This window comes from Anser brachyrhynchus, assembly GCF_964034855.1.
Source record: "Anser brachyrhynchus genome assembly, chromosome: 2".
Classification (NCBI taxonomy): Eukaryota; Metazoa; Chordata; class Aves; order Anseriformes; family Anatidae; genus Anser; species Anser brachyrhynchus.
In genome coordinates, this window is record NC_137695.1 from 72,439,974 (window position 1) to 72,454,610 (window position 14,637).

The window sequence follows — 14,637 nt, forward strand, 5'->3', positions numbered from 1 at the left end:
TTTGTATATTATTTTCCACTTACAGCAATGCACATCTTACAGAACTGAATTTCAGGTTCTGCAGGTCTACTTGGTTTTAATCCGTGTGAGCAACTTGAAGTTTTTTGAAAATCTTTCTCTCCTATAAACTTATGTACAGCAACTTGGCTTGAAGTTGCTCTGTAATAATGGAAACTGATAAATCCGTAATTCTAAATGTTCCCATTTTTAAGAAGTGAAGTATTAGAACAGCTACAACTGACTGGAACAGCTGACTGGATTTCTGCATTTTGAAGTTGGGAGTCACGAGGCATTTGTTCAAGTTTTCCATGTAAATTGCAAAGGTCTGTTTGTATCAACAGGAACTTAATGTCAGCATATCGTTCAAAGGCAGAGTAGGATCTGTTTGCCCCGGCTCAGTGTCACTCCAAGTGATTGGTTCTGGCCACATCTTTGTAGCTTGAGAGCCAGTATTGAATAATGTGCACTCATCTATATTCATGTAAAGCAGGTTTGAAATGAAAAGCGAAGATCAATACATAAAGAAGTGGAACACAGAAGTGTAAATGTTGCTTGGTCAGGCAGGCAGATAAATGTTTTACCTTACAAAATCTTGACCTTGCAGTTGTTCAAACATCTCAGACTAACTCAAAGGAAAGACAGAACATAGTTGTAAACCCGTTTCACTGAACCAGGGTGTTCTCTGGATGATTTGCAAAGGTATTTTGTATTCACCAGGCCTGGAGGTCTTTATAAGACATTTAGATGTAGAGCTTAGTGATATGGTTTAGTGGGGGACTTGTTAGTGTTAGGTCAGAGGTTGGACTAGGTGATCTTGGAGGTCTCTTCCAACCTAGATGATTCTGTGATTCTGTGATTCTGTGAGTTGTAGGTTAAATATGCCTGCCTAACAACTTGTCAGGTGGAGAGAGAGAGGATGGTAGGCTTTTCAGTATGACTGAAGTTAAGCAAACTTGCCATCTTTTTGCTGCCTAATTTTATCCTAAACCTTTATAGCCTGGGATTTTGTAAATGCCTATTTCCGTTTTAACCACAGTTGTATTTTGCATATTTTAAAGCAACGCATTTAACAGCAAAGAATTGGATCCCTGTTGATGTGGTAATCTTGAAAATGGGGAACGATGAAACACAACATGTCCAGTCCATTGATAATCCAGTACTGAGAACCTAGCAGGGAACAGGATGTGTCTCCTCCAAGTGGTGTGGGTTACGCTGGGAAGTGGTAACTCTGGGTTGGGAGGAGATGGATGGTGGGTACTTCTTTGCTGGCCAGTGGTCTCATCTGCATTTTGTAGGTCAGACACTCAATTTTGAAACAACTCTCCTCTTAGTCCTTGCTTACCATCTTTAGTTACCACCACAGGTGTATGACCACAGTTACTTTCAGGTGAAACTAAGGCAAAAAATATGCTCCGCAGAACACCCGAAGTACCAGAGACAACACCTACTGAGCAGTCAGGTTTGGGGATGAAATTAGATGTCTGAAAACTAACATCCACTTCTTAGGCCCGTGGCTGTCAGGTTCTCAGCAGTAACCGTTTTGCTCTGTAAATCTCCTCTTCTTGGGCTGCACTCGTCACTGATGTAGATACAGACTGACTCTGATGGTGGAGTTCCCTGGCATACAGCAAGGAGTCAGGAAAGTATCTGATCTCAAGGCGTTTAAGAAGAGCTTGTTCTTAAGCGTGTATGGAATTCATTTTGGGGTTAGATATTTACTGACCGTGGAAAAAACACACCATCCCATCTATCACTATGTTATTTCCCAGAAATGACACACTGACAAACCCGTTTCTCAGAACTGATATGCTAGTATCACTGGTGGTACCAAAGGCAAAATTAAGATGCTCTGACTTCAGAAATTAAAATGATGAATTAATACAATGAAAATTAATATGATGAAAGATTACTTTTTCCTTTCTTTTTTCTCTCAATCTTCATATTTTTTGGCTCTGTTCAAAACCATAGGGATAAATTTAATTGTTGCCAAGTGGCAAGGGACAAAATCAATAGGTGGCAAATTAGTTCCGGCTTTCGACAAATACATTGTAAGGAAGAATTATTTGCTTAATAAAACCATAACGATTATTTCACTTGCAGTGCTGTTTGACTTTAAGTATCTAGTGTGAATATGCCAGGAATGCAAGATCAGGTCTCTAAAGGTATTTAGAGGAGTTTATGGACTAAAGAAAACTGGAGCTCAACATCGACGGGAAGTTACACTAGTATAATCCAAGGTGTAAAATGTCACACAGAAACTACTACGAGGTGGTTTCACATCTAAGTTAACGTATCCCTCTTCCACGTGGCCTTGTAACACTGTCTTTAGTCTTGCACAATAGGTACAAATTCTTACTACATTCTGTGGGAGGTTTTTAAAAACTGTAAAGGGTTATTTTAAGTTCCATGGAACCATTCCTTCCAGGAGCATGTGGATGCAATTACTTCATGAGTTCAGATGCTGCTTGTTTTTACACTGAAAAATCGAGCTTTGTCACAGGTCTTTGCTCTCAAAAAGAGAGTTGCGTGACCTCCAAGTTCTCACAGGATAAGAAATAAGTTTTCAACTTTGCTGAAGTTTTTTTGTTCCCTTCATCTTACTTACATTTTCAGGCTGTTTTTCTGTGTTAGTAAGGATAAATAGTCTGATGAGAGGGAAACGGGAGATATAACCCATCTCAGGGTTATTTAGACTTTTGCATGTCTGTGCTGGAAACGAGCCAGGAAACAATGCCGACTAAGTGAAATCATCATAACATGGCCACCAAAGGGGAATTGCATATTGCATAGTTACCACTGCATATTTGTCGACTGTGATGGTGTTTCAAAGAGAGCCCTGTAGGGACCTGCCCTGCCATACCTTACAGTTTTCTTTAATAATTTACTCGGTTTTCCATCCCTCTCCAGAAGCCGTCTGTTTGAATTAAATAGACACACAAAACTGGAGGAATGGGTTAAAATTTATGACACTAAACATGTGATATATTTGGAAAACTGAAAATGAGCACAATTTGAGAAGGTTGCTCTGGACTTAAAATGCTCTTGAAAATATTAAAGATTAAGGGGAGAGAAAAAGTACCATTCTCAAAAGAGACAGGTGTGAGGAAGAAGAATAGAGTATATAGAAGAAAATAACTGGCCAGGCAGCTGTATGACATGTGGGAATCTGGGCGATGCATTGAATCACAAACTGAATGCATCATCCTTCTGAGACTGTTAAAATCTGGAAGGCTGACGATGTGATTTCCATGAAATACAGGAGGGAAGGACTCTGCCGTAGCCACTGCTGGGGTTGACTTGGAGTGCTGTGGTCAGTTTGGAGCACTGGGCTTTAGGAGATGTACACACAGGTTGGAAAAGTCTAAAGGAGAAACAAGGAGACACTGCCAATGTTGGTGATGTGACTGGGAGGAAAGAACTGAAGTCTGAGCAAGTACCTGCCAGAAATCCTTGCTGAACGAGTGGAGATCTCTCCTTGTTCACAAGCACTAGGAGAAGGGAAGAAACAGCTTCTTGCATGAGTTGGGTAATAGGAAAAACTTAGAAACTCGATAAGGTGACAACACTGGAACAGGCACCTCAATGAGTTGAGTTATAGCTTTCCCTGGAAATTAAGAACAGGGCAGACATACACATCAGAGACGGTTTAAGTGTTCTTGGAGAGAGACCTCAAGAGAGCTAATCCAGCCCTGCTTCTCGCTCTGTACATTCTCAGTCATAAAAAGTTGCAAAATCATGTCGGTATCTCTGCTGAGCAACCCTTGCTAGCGGGCTTGACTTCTGCAGCCTCGTGCGAGGTCATGCAGTGAGTTTTGTCCCAGCTGCCTCTTCGCTATCACAGGCGCTATCACGGGCCCTCCTGGCCTCTGGTGCTGGGAGGGTGCAAGGTCGGTGGTGGTACCTCAGCCTGAGAGAAACGTGTGAGGACTTTTCGGATGTGGAAGACGCTCTTTTGCAGGTTCCTGTTTTTCTGGGACTTCCCCGTACCCAGGGCCCTGGAGCACAAACGCCCCTGTTGCATCCTGCTGTGTTAGCTGCATGCTTTGATTTCTTCCTCAAAGCGCACACAGCCGTGTTTGGCATCAGTCTTGTCACATTCAGGAGTCTCCTGTTGAACCAGCTCATAGTGTTCCTGCTGCAGGTCGCTTATGTCCCCGTTCCTACAGCTTTGACAGCCGCTATAGGCTCCCACTCTCCACACACTCAGTAAAACAAGTACTTTTGGCATGGGCAAGGGTGATGGTACCATAGTAAAAACGTGAAGTCTGTACCAACATTGCATTTAGTAAAATAGCTAATATTTATGCACCATTTTTATTGGTGAAGAGAGTATGTGGTGTGTCTGTACTATGCTTAAATTTTTTTTTGCACACATTATTTTGCATCTAATGTTGTGATAAAAATGCCAATTTCTTTTACGTTTTCTCAGCTATACTGACTCTTCAGAGCCTAAACATATTTTGGCTTAACTCTCTCCTTTGTGTTGCTAAAAATCTCAGCAGTGACAGCAGATCAACATGAAGGATGCATTTCAGTTGTCAGACAAGGACTTGAAGTTTTGTTGATACTTATTGAAAGTTTCATTTTAATTTTGTAAGTCTGAGGAGCTCGGTATAGAACTCACTTTACAACAGGTGCACGCAGCTCCCTAGTGAAAGTTGTGGTTACACGGAGTCACACTTTAAACACGGGCAGTGGTTCAATCTCAAAAAGTCCATGTTGGGATCCAGACATCAGGTGTCCTGTGTTTGTGTCCATTGCTGGTCTAACAAAAGCATGACATTGTTTTCTTTCTCTGGTTCTGGAATCAGAGACTGTGTATTGCTGTCAAGGCCAGAATGCACAAAGACCTAGTCTTGGTTTGAGTGGTATATAGGTAAGGCTCCTTTTCCCCAGACGTACATACTCATTGGGAAACCAAACTGGAAAAAAAAAAAAAAAAAGGAAAAAAAAAAAGAACTAAAAAAAAAAACCAACTTTGAAATAAACCAGATTCCTAATGGAATAAGAAAACTCCCTCCAGTGCATTTTCTCCCTCTGTGTCAGCTTTTATAGTTCTGTTTTTGGCATGCATCTTTTGAGATTTCTTTAAAGATTGTTAAGAAATTTTCTCTTACATCAACAAACAGTTTTCAGAGCCTGAACAAAGCCGTAATAAAAAGCATCTTGCAGAAATGCATTGGTAATCAGAGAGGAAGAGGGGTAGAAGAGGTTGTAGGGAGGGAAGCACAGGACTGCTCTGTACATTTTTTTTTTACTTTTGAAGATCACGAAAATGTAAAGCTGAATTTTGGGCTTTTAAACAGTTGCTGTTTTCAGGAAAAGATGTGCTTGTATACAGTATGTGTCTGGAACGATTGTACTGAGAACTGCAATCAGTAACTTCGTTTGCAGTTGCAGGATGGTGTTTATTGATGGCATGCGGTCAGTGGGTTGCCCTGTCTAGGCCCGGCTCCGTCTGTTAGCTGGCACTCAGCAAATGGTGAAGAACAAAATTTGAATAAAAGTCTTAGAAGCTCGGATATGCAGGAAGTCCCTCCCAACAATACTTGAAAAGCCTGGAAAATGTACAATAGACCAAGTGTTTTGCTGAAGTTTTCAATGCTAGCAAAAAACTTTCCAAGTTTTTACTGGCAAAAACCTCCTGAACTCACCTGCTATTTTTTCTTTTCCCCTCAGGGGTGTACGATGAGCAGTAAGTGGGAATACCTCTGTAAGGAGTTCAGCTAAGCTACTGGCAAAATTCCCGCCTAGGAGCATACTGCGTTACAGACTCAGCAGACCGCTAATGCTCCCTCACCTCTCTTGTTTAAACATAATGACAATGCTATTTCAGGGGGAAAAAAAGAAAAAGTGTGGGGGGGAGAGGGTGCGTGCATACACGTGTGTGTATCCCTTTGGAAGTCCATGTCCTGAAGGTGGGGGGAGCAAATTTCATGTGGAGCACTTTCTGGATTAGAGGTAAAGGAAATACAGGATGCACATCTGGAACAGCTATACTAATGAGAGAATTAGGAGAGCATGAAGCAAGCACGGAGTGTTACCATAAAACAGAAGGTCACATTTTTTTAGCTCTAGATCTAAGTTAAAAACCACATTTTAGTAATATATTATGCATCCAGAATGTCTAAGGTATTGATTATGCACAGTTAGCAAAGGAGTGAGGAAGGAATGCCATTTTTGATCCAAAAGGAATGGAGATTAGCCGTATTAGCTTGATGCTTTGATCACAGGGGGGAGCATCATGGAGCATTAAAAGCTTTTTTATACTTAAGTATAAGCATAGGGAAGAATGTAACCCTGTAGAGATCTTTTGATGTTTTCAACAGTCACAGACTAAAAATGTATGTTTTCAAATTGTGCTGGGAGACTGTCTTACAGGAGGTAATCACATTCTCACAGTAGTAGAAATTGTTTATAGCAAACATTAAAAAATGAAACTTTTTGATTTTGATTTTTTATCTATCTATTTTGCTGTGTAGAAACAAGTGTTTCTCATGCGGGTTTTATTTTTATTGGTTTGTTTCTCCTTTTTATACTGCTTTAAGAAAAAAAAACAACAATAACAACAACAAAACAACAATAAAATAAACCCCAAAGCAAATGAAAAAGTAAAAGGAAAGGGGAGGAATTCACAATACCAAATTTATGTAGCAGTAGGAAGTACATCCAGCACTTGAAAAAAAAAGCATGATCTTTTATATTAGAAGCCTCTTTGTCTTAAAATCTGAAGAAAAGAACAAAAAGTAAAGGCTCCAGATCTGCCACATCTTATGCACATGTTTAACTTCAGGCATTGTCATTGGTGGTGATATGAGGGAGGTCAAACATATGGTAAGGCCTTGCAAGAATTAATCTAGGGGACTGTTGCCTAAGTGGTCTGCGGAGTCAGTACTTGTTTGCAGGAGCCTGGCTGCTGCTGGTGTGTTTTTTTTTTCCTCTACAGCTGTAAATCTCATTTTTAAAATACCAAAGTACACTAGGTGCTCTCCAAATAACACTCCTCCGTGCAATTATTTGCTGTAGCTGCCAGGGGGGTATTAGGAGGTCTCAAAGGGGAGCAGAGTGTCTGCAAAACCCACTCTGTGTTAAGATATGGTTCTCACTCAAAAATTTACAAATCCCTGGGTTAGATCCACACAGCCACAGAATAGACTCAAAAGCCTTGAAGAAAAAATGTTTTTTCCTGTCACTAGCTGAAATACTGAGTTGCTGTCTAAGTGAAACAAGATACAGAAAAGGAAGAGGGAAGGAGCTATGTAGTATGGGTTTTTTCTTCACAGAGTGAGATGATGATTTTGATCTGTCTTCACCTGAACTAGGTGGTCTTGGGCAAACTGATGGACTTTGTGCCTTGGTTTCTCCACCTAAGGAGTTGTGCATCTCTCCCTTGCAGACCCACTGTGAAAATGCAACCCTTTGTTTGCTGCTGTTGCAGCTAAGTGAGGTGAGACCATGCCTGTGCTGGACTAAGTAAAAGCCAAATGGGAAAATTCATGTGTAAAACGTTGATACGGTTCATCTAAAAATTAGTTTATTTGAAAACTCTGCCTAAACCCAGATTTGTGTAGGTGTGTTGAGTGCATTTCTGGGTGCACCCTGCTTAGCCCATTTCTGTACAGCCACAGTTACAAAGCTGTAGAGCTGGTGTTACTGAAGGAGATGGCTTTGCATGCTTCCCTGAAATGTCTGAACACTGAAGTGATAGCAAAATTTGCTGCATGGAGGAAATATTGATGCTGTGAAACCTCTGTTCTTACTCCATATCTGGTACTTGTTATTCTGCTGGGTGCTGCATTTTGGTCCCTGTGTTCATCTGGACAGTGATTTTCTTCATAAAGCTTTTCTGTCGAGATTGGTATGGAGAGGTCAGAGAGGGAATGAGCGAACTGTGCCAACATCCATCTTTCACACGGTGGTTGCATTTTGTGTAACATACTGCTGAAATGTCCTAGGGGCTCTAAACGTATCACCCATGGCACTTGTTTGACAGTCAGAAATGCCTCCTAGTTCTCTCCGGTCTGTGACTTGCTGTCGCACTGCATAGCTGAAGAGCTGGGAGCAGGAGTGGAAATGACTCTTAGGCAGCGATGTCAGCAGAAAGGAAAAACTGTTGAAATAAACTTTCATCAAAGGCAAGCTTTCTTAGCAGCAGATGCCCTTCGTTTTTGTGCCTGCAAGATGGTAAAGAAATAGCAAATAGTTTTGTGTGTTTTTTGGATTGACGGCTTTCAACCTGGCAGTAGCACTAGGAAAAAGATGGTGTAAATATTGCACAGAGGCTCTGTAACAAACTTCCAGGCGTGCTGTTTCCTTGCCACTTACTTTTCTGGGCTTGCTTTTTAAAATCCGACTGGAGTTCCTTTATCCCATTGGGCCTTTGTGCCCGTGCAAGAAGCAGCACAGCCAAACCCCTCAAGAGCCAGTTGCCAGGCTCTCTCTCAGTTGAACTGCTGAGTCCCCGTTTGCGTGCAGGAGAAATTAACTTCTGTAACGACACAATGAGGATGCGTGCAGGGGGTTGTGTTTTTCCCATCTGCCCAGGTGTGCTGAGCAAAGCAGCATTTGCCTTCTGCCCTTTTCTCTGGCTTCTCGCTGAATGCCTGGAAGAGCGGAGAGGCAAAGGACCGTGGTGTTCTTCCCTGAGCAGCTCCCAGGTGCTGCTGAGGTTATATGCTGAGGTGGGGGTTATACTCCCCACCGAACAAGCCTCTGATTCAACTGTCCTCGTTTCCTGTGTTGTTTAGTTGAGGGTGTAAAGATGTAAAATCCCTGGTGTTGTGCTGCCGTCTCCTCTTCACTGCAGGGCTCAGACCCACAGCCTGCCCTTTGCTAGCGCAGCTTGTCACTGCTGTGTGGCAGCACCAGGGTGGATGGGATGGTGTTTTCAGAGCGTGCTCGGAGATAGCTCTGGGAGCGTGTGTTCCCACTCTACCTGCTAAAAATGACTGCTTCACCCCCCTGCCAAAACCCCACAGCCCATCTCACTCCATGAGCAGACAGGCTAGCGGGATAGGCCCTGCAGCCACCGGCCGCTTACTGATCCCTGCGTTTTGTCTTCCAGACTCCGACCTGAGCATGCGGACGCTCAGCACGCCCAGTCCAGCATTGATATTTCCACCGAATACCCAGGGTTTCCAGAATGGCCGAGGCTCATCTACTTCGTCATCCTCAGTCACTGGGGAGACTGTTGCCATGGTCCACTCGCCGCCTCCCACCCGCCTCACTCATCCCCTCATCCGGCTGGCGTCCAAGCACCAGAAGGAACAGGCCAATATAGACCGACTGCCCGATCACTCCATGATCCAGATCTTCTCCTTCCTGCCCACCAACCAGCTGTGCCGCTGTGCCCGCGTGTGCCGCCGCTGGTATAATCTCGCCTGGGACCCACGACTCTGGAGGACTATACGCTTGACCGGCGAGACGATCAACGTAGACAGGGCTCTTAAAGTGCTGACCCGGAGGCTTTGTCAGGATACACCCAACGTATGTCTCATGTTGGAGACGGTAATTGTTAGTGGCTGCAGGCGGCTCACAGACAGAGGACTCTACACCATTGCCCAGTGCTGCCCAGAACTGAGGAGGCTGGAGGTGTCCGGCTGTTACAACATCTCCAATGAGGCGGTCTTCGATGTTGTGTCACTGTGTCCGAACCTGGAACACCTGGATGTGTCAGGTAACAGGAAATATTTAAACACAGACATCAAAACGCCTCCTGCTAGTCAAACCCTTGCTCCCTGACACTGCACTCTTTCCCTTTCTGCACTCTTTTTCAAGGTAGGAGTGCTCATCTCCTACCACCGTGCTGGTGTGCCAGGCACCGTGTCAGTCCCCATGCCCCAGATGCCAGCAGCACCAGTTGAGCGGACTGGCCCCCTCTGATGGAGACCAGCTGACAGAGAGGATCCCTTCAAACAGCAGGAGTACTCCTTATAGGTGTTTGCATAAAGCAGCCTTACAGGGGTCCATGTTGCAGTCTGTAGTATGTGGCATGGTAAAGGCTAGCTATTGGAGCAAGAGCGAAAGTTTTAAAATCTTTTGTGTATATATATATATATATATATATATATAATTTGTATGTAGACGATATCATCTCTACATATGTATATCATCTATATATATGATGTGTATATCTGTAATCTGGTGAGTGACTTGAGCAGGAGCTCAGAATCAGTCCTAGGCTTTTGTCTAGGTAAAAATATCAAATGTCATCCCTAGCTAAACTTCAGGGTCCTCTTGCTTCCATTCCTATTTTAACCAGATGTAGCTAGCTGTGACTTTTTTTTATAGTGTATACACTTGCTTAGTCACTTTCTCCTTGTTCTTTCACCACAGTTTCAATATATCACTGCAGCTGTTTAGATCAGCTGAAATGTGTTAGACAATTTTTACCAGATGTGTCTGTGGATAGAAGATGTTTTTTTTGTTTGTTTTTTTTTTTGTTTGTTTGTTTTTGTTTGTTTGTTTTGTTTTGTTTTGTTTTGTTTTCCCAAGGTCAGCCACATGCATTTTCCTCTCTGTGAATACACAGGTATTTAATTTAAAGGATGCACCCAAGCCGAGCACCAGAGTAAATTTAATGTTCAATACTTATTTTGTGATATCACCTTGTTATCAGTCTAATAATAGTCTGTTTATCATAATCAGCTAGACCAGATTTGCCATTGCAGAGGTATTGATGGCTACACAACAAAGCAGGGCAAAGCAGGGATAGGAAGCAATGCTGTTGAGTCATTTGTGCCCAGATAAGCTGGTTTTTCCAAGACTGCCCAGCTGGTGCACACTGATTTACTTATGGGTTGTTGGTTTTTTTTCTTCTTTATTTCTTTCTTTTTTATTAACTGATTTGTCCAACTCTTTCATCTAGTGTTTCCTAGGATGGCAGAACGTCATGGATAGCAATAAAACAAACAGCATCAAATAAGAATTACTCACTTTTTTGTGACTGCCGTCCGCAGTTGACAGGTGATTAGGAATTCTGTCCCAGGGAATCTATTCACAGTGACCTTGCATTTGAATTACTTATTGTCAGTACATACAGACATCAGCTGCGGGTTGCTACAACATATTCAGGTTGAAGTGTGTCCAATATCAGGAGTAAATGCCTCTATGATTTGGACCTGGAGCTACATATCACTTGGAAGGCTGGCTGTATCCTGTGCACATTTATGCTTTTCTTACTTTCATCTTCTAGGGTGGTATGGAGAGTTGACTAGCTCAAAATATTCTGGGCCTGGAGATGCAGGAAACAGAATTGCAGAGCTGAGGGTGAACTGCTTCAGCAGACCAGTCTGTTAGCTGACACAGAGTGGACTCAAAGCCTTTCCATGGGAGTGGCTGAGACTGTTTAGGTCCACAGCTTCTACTGATAGATATGCAAGGTTATTTTTGCAAAAACAGGGGAAAAGAAAATATGAGACCAAGTCTCAAAATATGCTCTGTTTGGAGGTTTGTCTGTGTGGTTCCCCCAAGCCTGTTACTTTCAGACCTCGAAGATGGTGACTGTCCCTAAGGGATAGTAGGTTTGGCCCAAAGTGTGGGAAGATGGGGGTGGTGTAAAATACCTGTCTTCCTCAAATTTTGTCTCAGAGTGGGACAGGAAAGTAATTCTAATCTCACATTTTTCTTGAACAAGCTCTTTCCTTTTTGGAACAAATGGGAGAGAAATCCTGGTTTTGAACAGTCTCAGAGGTCAGGGTGCTTGGGGTCAGACACAGCTTTTGCAGCATGTGCCTGCATGTGAATTGAGGAGAGTGAATCTCTGGGGTCTTGTTTTGAGCCTGCATTTTTCGTTCAGGGTGCGGGTAATTTTTGAGAATGTTTTGGAAGCAGGATTCCATTTTCCACTCCTTCTGTCTGGCTGAAATAAAATATATAAAGATTTTTTTTTACTTCTTCTGGAACATGTTGTCCAGGGAAACTATGGATATCCCATCACTGGAAGTGTTCAAGGCCAGGCTGGATGGGGCTTTGGGCAACCTGGTCTGGTGGGAGGTGTCCCTGCCTATGGCAGGGGGTTGAAATTTTTAAGGGTTGTTGTGCACTTTGTCAGGATATGTAGTGATGATCCAAGAGTAAATTTATTCTTCGTGTGCTTCACACACAATGCTGTACTTGGTGGCAGAGAGAGGGGAAATGAACCCTTCTAATCAAACTGAACACTATCTGATAGGGTTAGGAGTGACCTCAGTTGTAGCAAAGCCCACAGTGGTGAATACACCACAGCAGTGTACTCAGATGAAGGGTGAGTCTGATCTGTCTTCATAGTACGTGTGCCAATGATTGCATTACCTTCTCAAGATTTGGCTCCTATGGAGACTGCTCTGTGTATAATGCCGACCTCTCCATTTAAAAAAAAAAATCTGTGTTATCCACAGGAACTAGTTTAATCCTTTCAATTATGCCCCATTTTTTTCTTCCTTGCTGGAAGGGCAGAACACCCCCTCTGTCAGCGCATTGATCTTTAGTGAGGAACTCCTCTTGGAGTCTCACCAAAAAGGCACCTCTGCTCAATAACAAATTGCAGAATTGACAGGGAAAAGGCATCTTACAGCACCTGGAAAAGCTAGGTCCAAAAGATATTCTGTGAAGAGGGGAAACAGATTTGAGGAAGAAAAAAAAGTGTAATTGGTTTAGTGAACATCAAGGACCAAAGCAAGAGAAAGCCTTGCCTGAGCATATAGTGATGCTGTTGGGCAGATTTAAAGTGCTTCTTAAAGCCTCTCCTTGTCCATCTCTGGGGATGTTTCCTATAAAGTGAATTTGCTTGCTCTCATTCTTTCTCTTCTCTCCATTTTCTCAAAGAGGTGATCCCTGAGCTTACAAACAAATTGGGAAAAGCAATCCATGCATCTGTGGTTGTAAGTCGTCGTCTTCAAAGGTCAGGGCCCCAGATTTCACCAGTCCGCTCTGTGGTGTGAAGGCAATTGCTGAAAGCACTTACCCTCCTTGCTGGGCCCTGCCTTAGACTGTGCCAGTGCTGCTCTTCTACTGCCCCTTGGGTACTGAGTGTTAAATAGAAGGTAGGACAGGGAAGGCCAGAAAAGAGACCGGGGAGGGAAAAAAAAAAGAAAAAAAAAAAAGGAAAAAAAAAAACCACTTGAAAAAGAAAGAAAAACAACACTTGTTTTCATACCTGAGTGTCTTATGAAAAGAATTCCAACAAGGTTTCAAACAGCAATTTTGACTGCTGTACAGACAGATTCTCCCTGGACTTGTTTGAAATGGGGTTGCACTCTAGGACCTTGCATAAATTTGAGGCTAAAATGAGATCACATGTGAAAAGATTGCTTCTGTAATCAAGTCCAGGGAGTAATTAGGACTAGGCTTTCATCTTAACGTTGAAGTAAATCTCAGCACCGAGGTGGTTTGATGATATGGTTTCACACTGAGCAAGAAAAATTAGGTACTTGTGCTGGGGTATAACGCCGTCCTTGCAGCTAGTTGGTTAAAACCCAGTTCACATTTGTACATCTAGTTGAATCCCTCTCCTCCTTGGATGGTTACTTGGCAGCAATAACGTACCAAAATCTTTAATGTCAGAACCAGACGTTCGTATTAATTTTCAGAGCTCTCCACAATGCAAGTTCTGTCACTCTCAGCATCCACTTTGTGGGCAAGTTGGAGATATCTCTAGAAGCTGGTTGAGCTTGACTGCAAGTTATTATCTAACAAGCCTGCCAACAATTTTTTAATCTGTTTGGAAGTTTCATCTCCCATTTAAAAATCAGTTATACTTCCTTTATGGAAAATCCTGCTACAAGAGCTTTGTTTTTACATTTTTTATTATTTAGGACAGAAAAATTGGTACAGACCCAGAAACCTGTCATTTTGGCTAAAAATCAGCCAGTTGTATATCGACATGGACTCTTTTTCTGGTGGAACCATTTTGAATACCCTTCCCCTGAAATATTTTACATTGTGGCCAAAGTAACTAGACAAGACAATGCTGAGCTTGTCAAAACAGTGATCACACTCTTCTGTGCAGTGACTCCAACCCTGCTAAGAGACTTCTGACCTATTCACTTTTTAATTGTCGTCATTACAGTGCTCCCCTTTCTTGGATCCACAGCAGGCAGAACGTTCTCCTCTGCCTCATCAACCCTTCATTCTCACTTAACCACATTGTAAAACTGAATTCTGGTCAGTGTGTGAAATATCCGGACTGATTCCTTAGTCCAACAACCTCCCTGTGCTAGCACAATAGCGACAGCTATATCAGATCCAACAGATTTATGCCTAGGTGCCAGTTTTTTCTGTGAAAACCCAACACAAGGATGGGGACTCGGGTTGTGCATTTTGCATCACCTACTCCAAAGAGCGTATTAGGGGTGAAATTTTAAACCATTAACACTGAATTGTACTGCTTCCCTTTAGTAAAAACACTTTGTATTTTTGAGAGTGTATATAGTATTTATTTGAAGGCAAACATATTTCCAAAAATTGCACCATAGCATAGATGGATCTACAACCCAGTCTGGAGAGGAATTAGCTGCATTCAGTTTCAAGAAGACGTTCTATGAACAAAGTGCTTTGCCTCAAGGTCCCAGAGCTTCTGCATGACCTCTGGACAATTTGCCAGTTTCATTTTGTGTGGCCTAAGGTAAACTTACATCTGTTCAAATAAATTTGAAGTCT

The 14,637-nt window shown here is 42.5% G+C and overlaps 1 protein-coding gene across 1 annotated transcript in view; it reads left to right on the plus strand.

The window, feature by feature from the left end:
* The window catches only part of FBXL7 (F-box and leucine rich repeat protein 7), a 187,176-nt gene that overhangs the window by 167,994 nt on the left and 4,545 nt on the right, over positions 1–14,637 (plus strand). Inside the window, exon 3 of the mRNA XM_080578370.1 lies at positions 9,065–9,676. Coding sequence (XP_080434496.1) covers positions 9,065–9,676 — 612 coding nt within the window. The remainder of the gene's footprint in view (positions 1–9,064; positions 9,677–14,637) is intronic.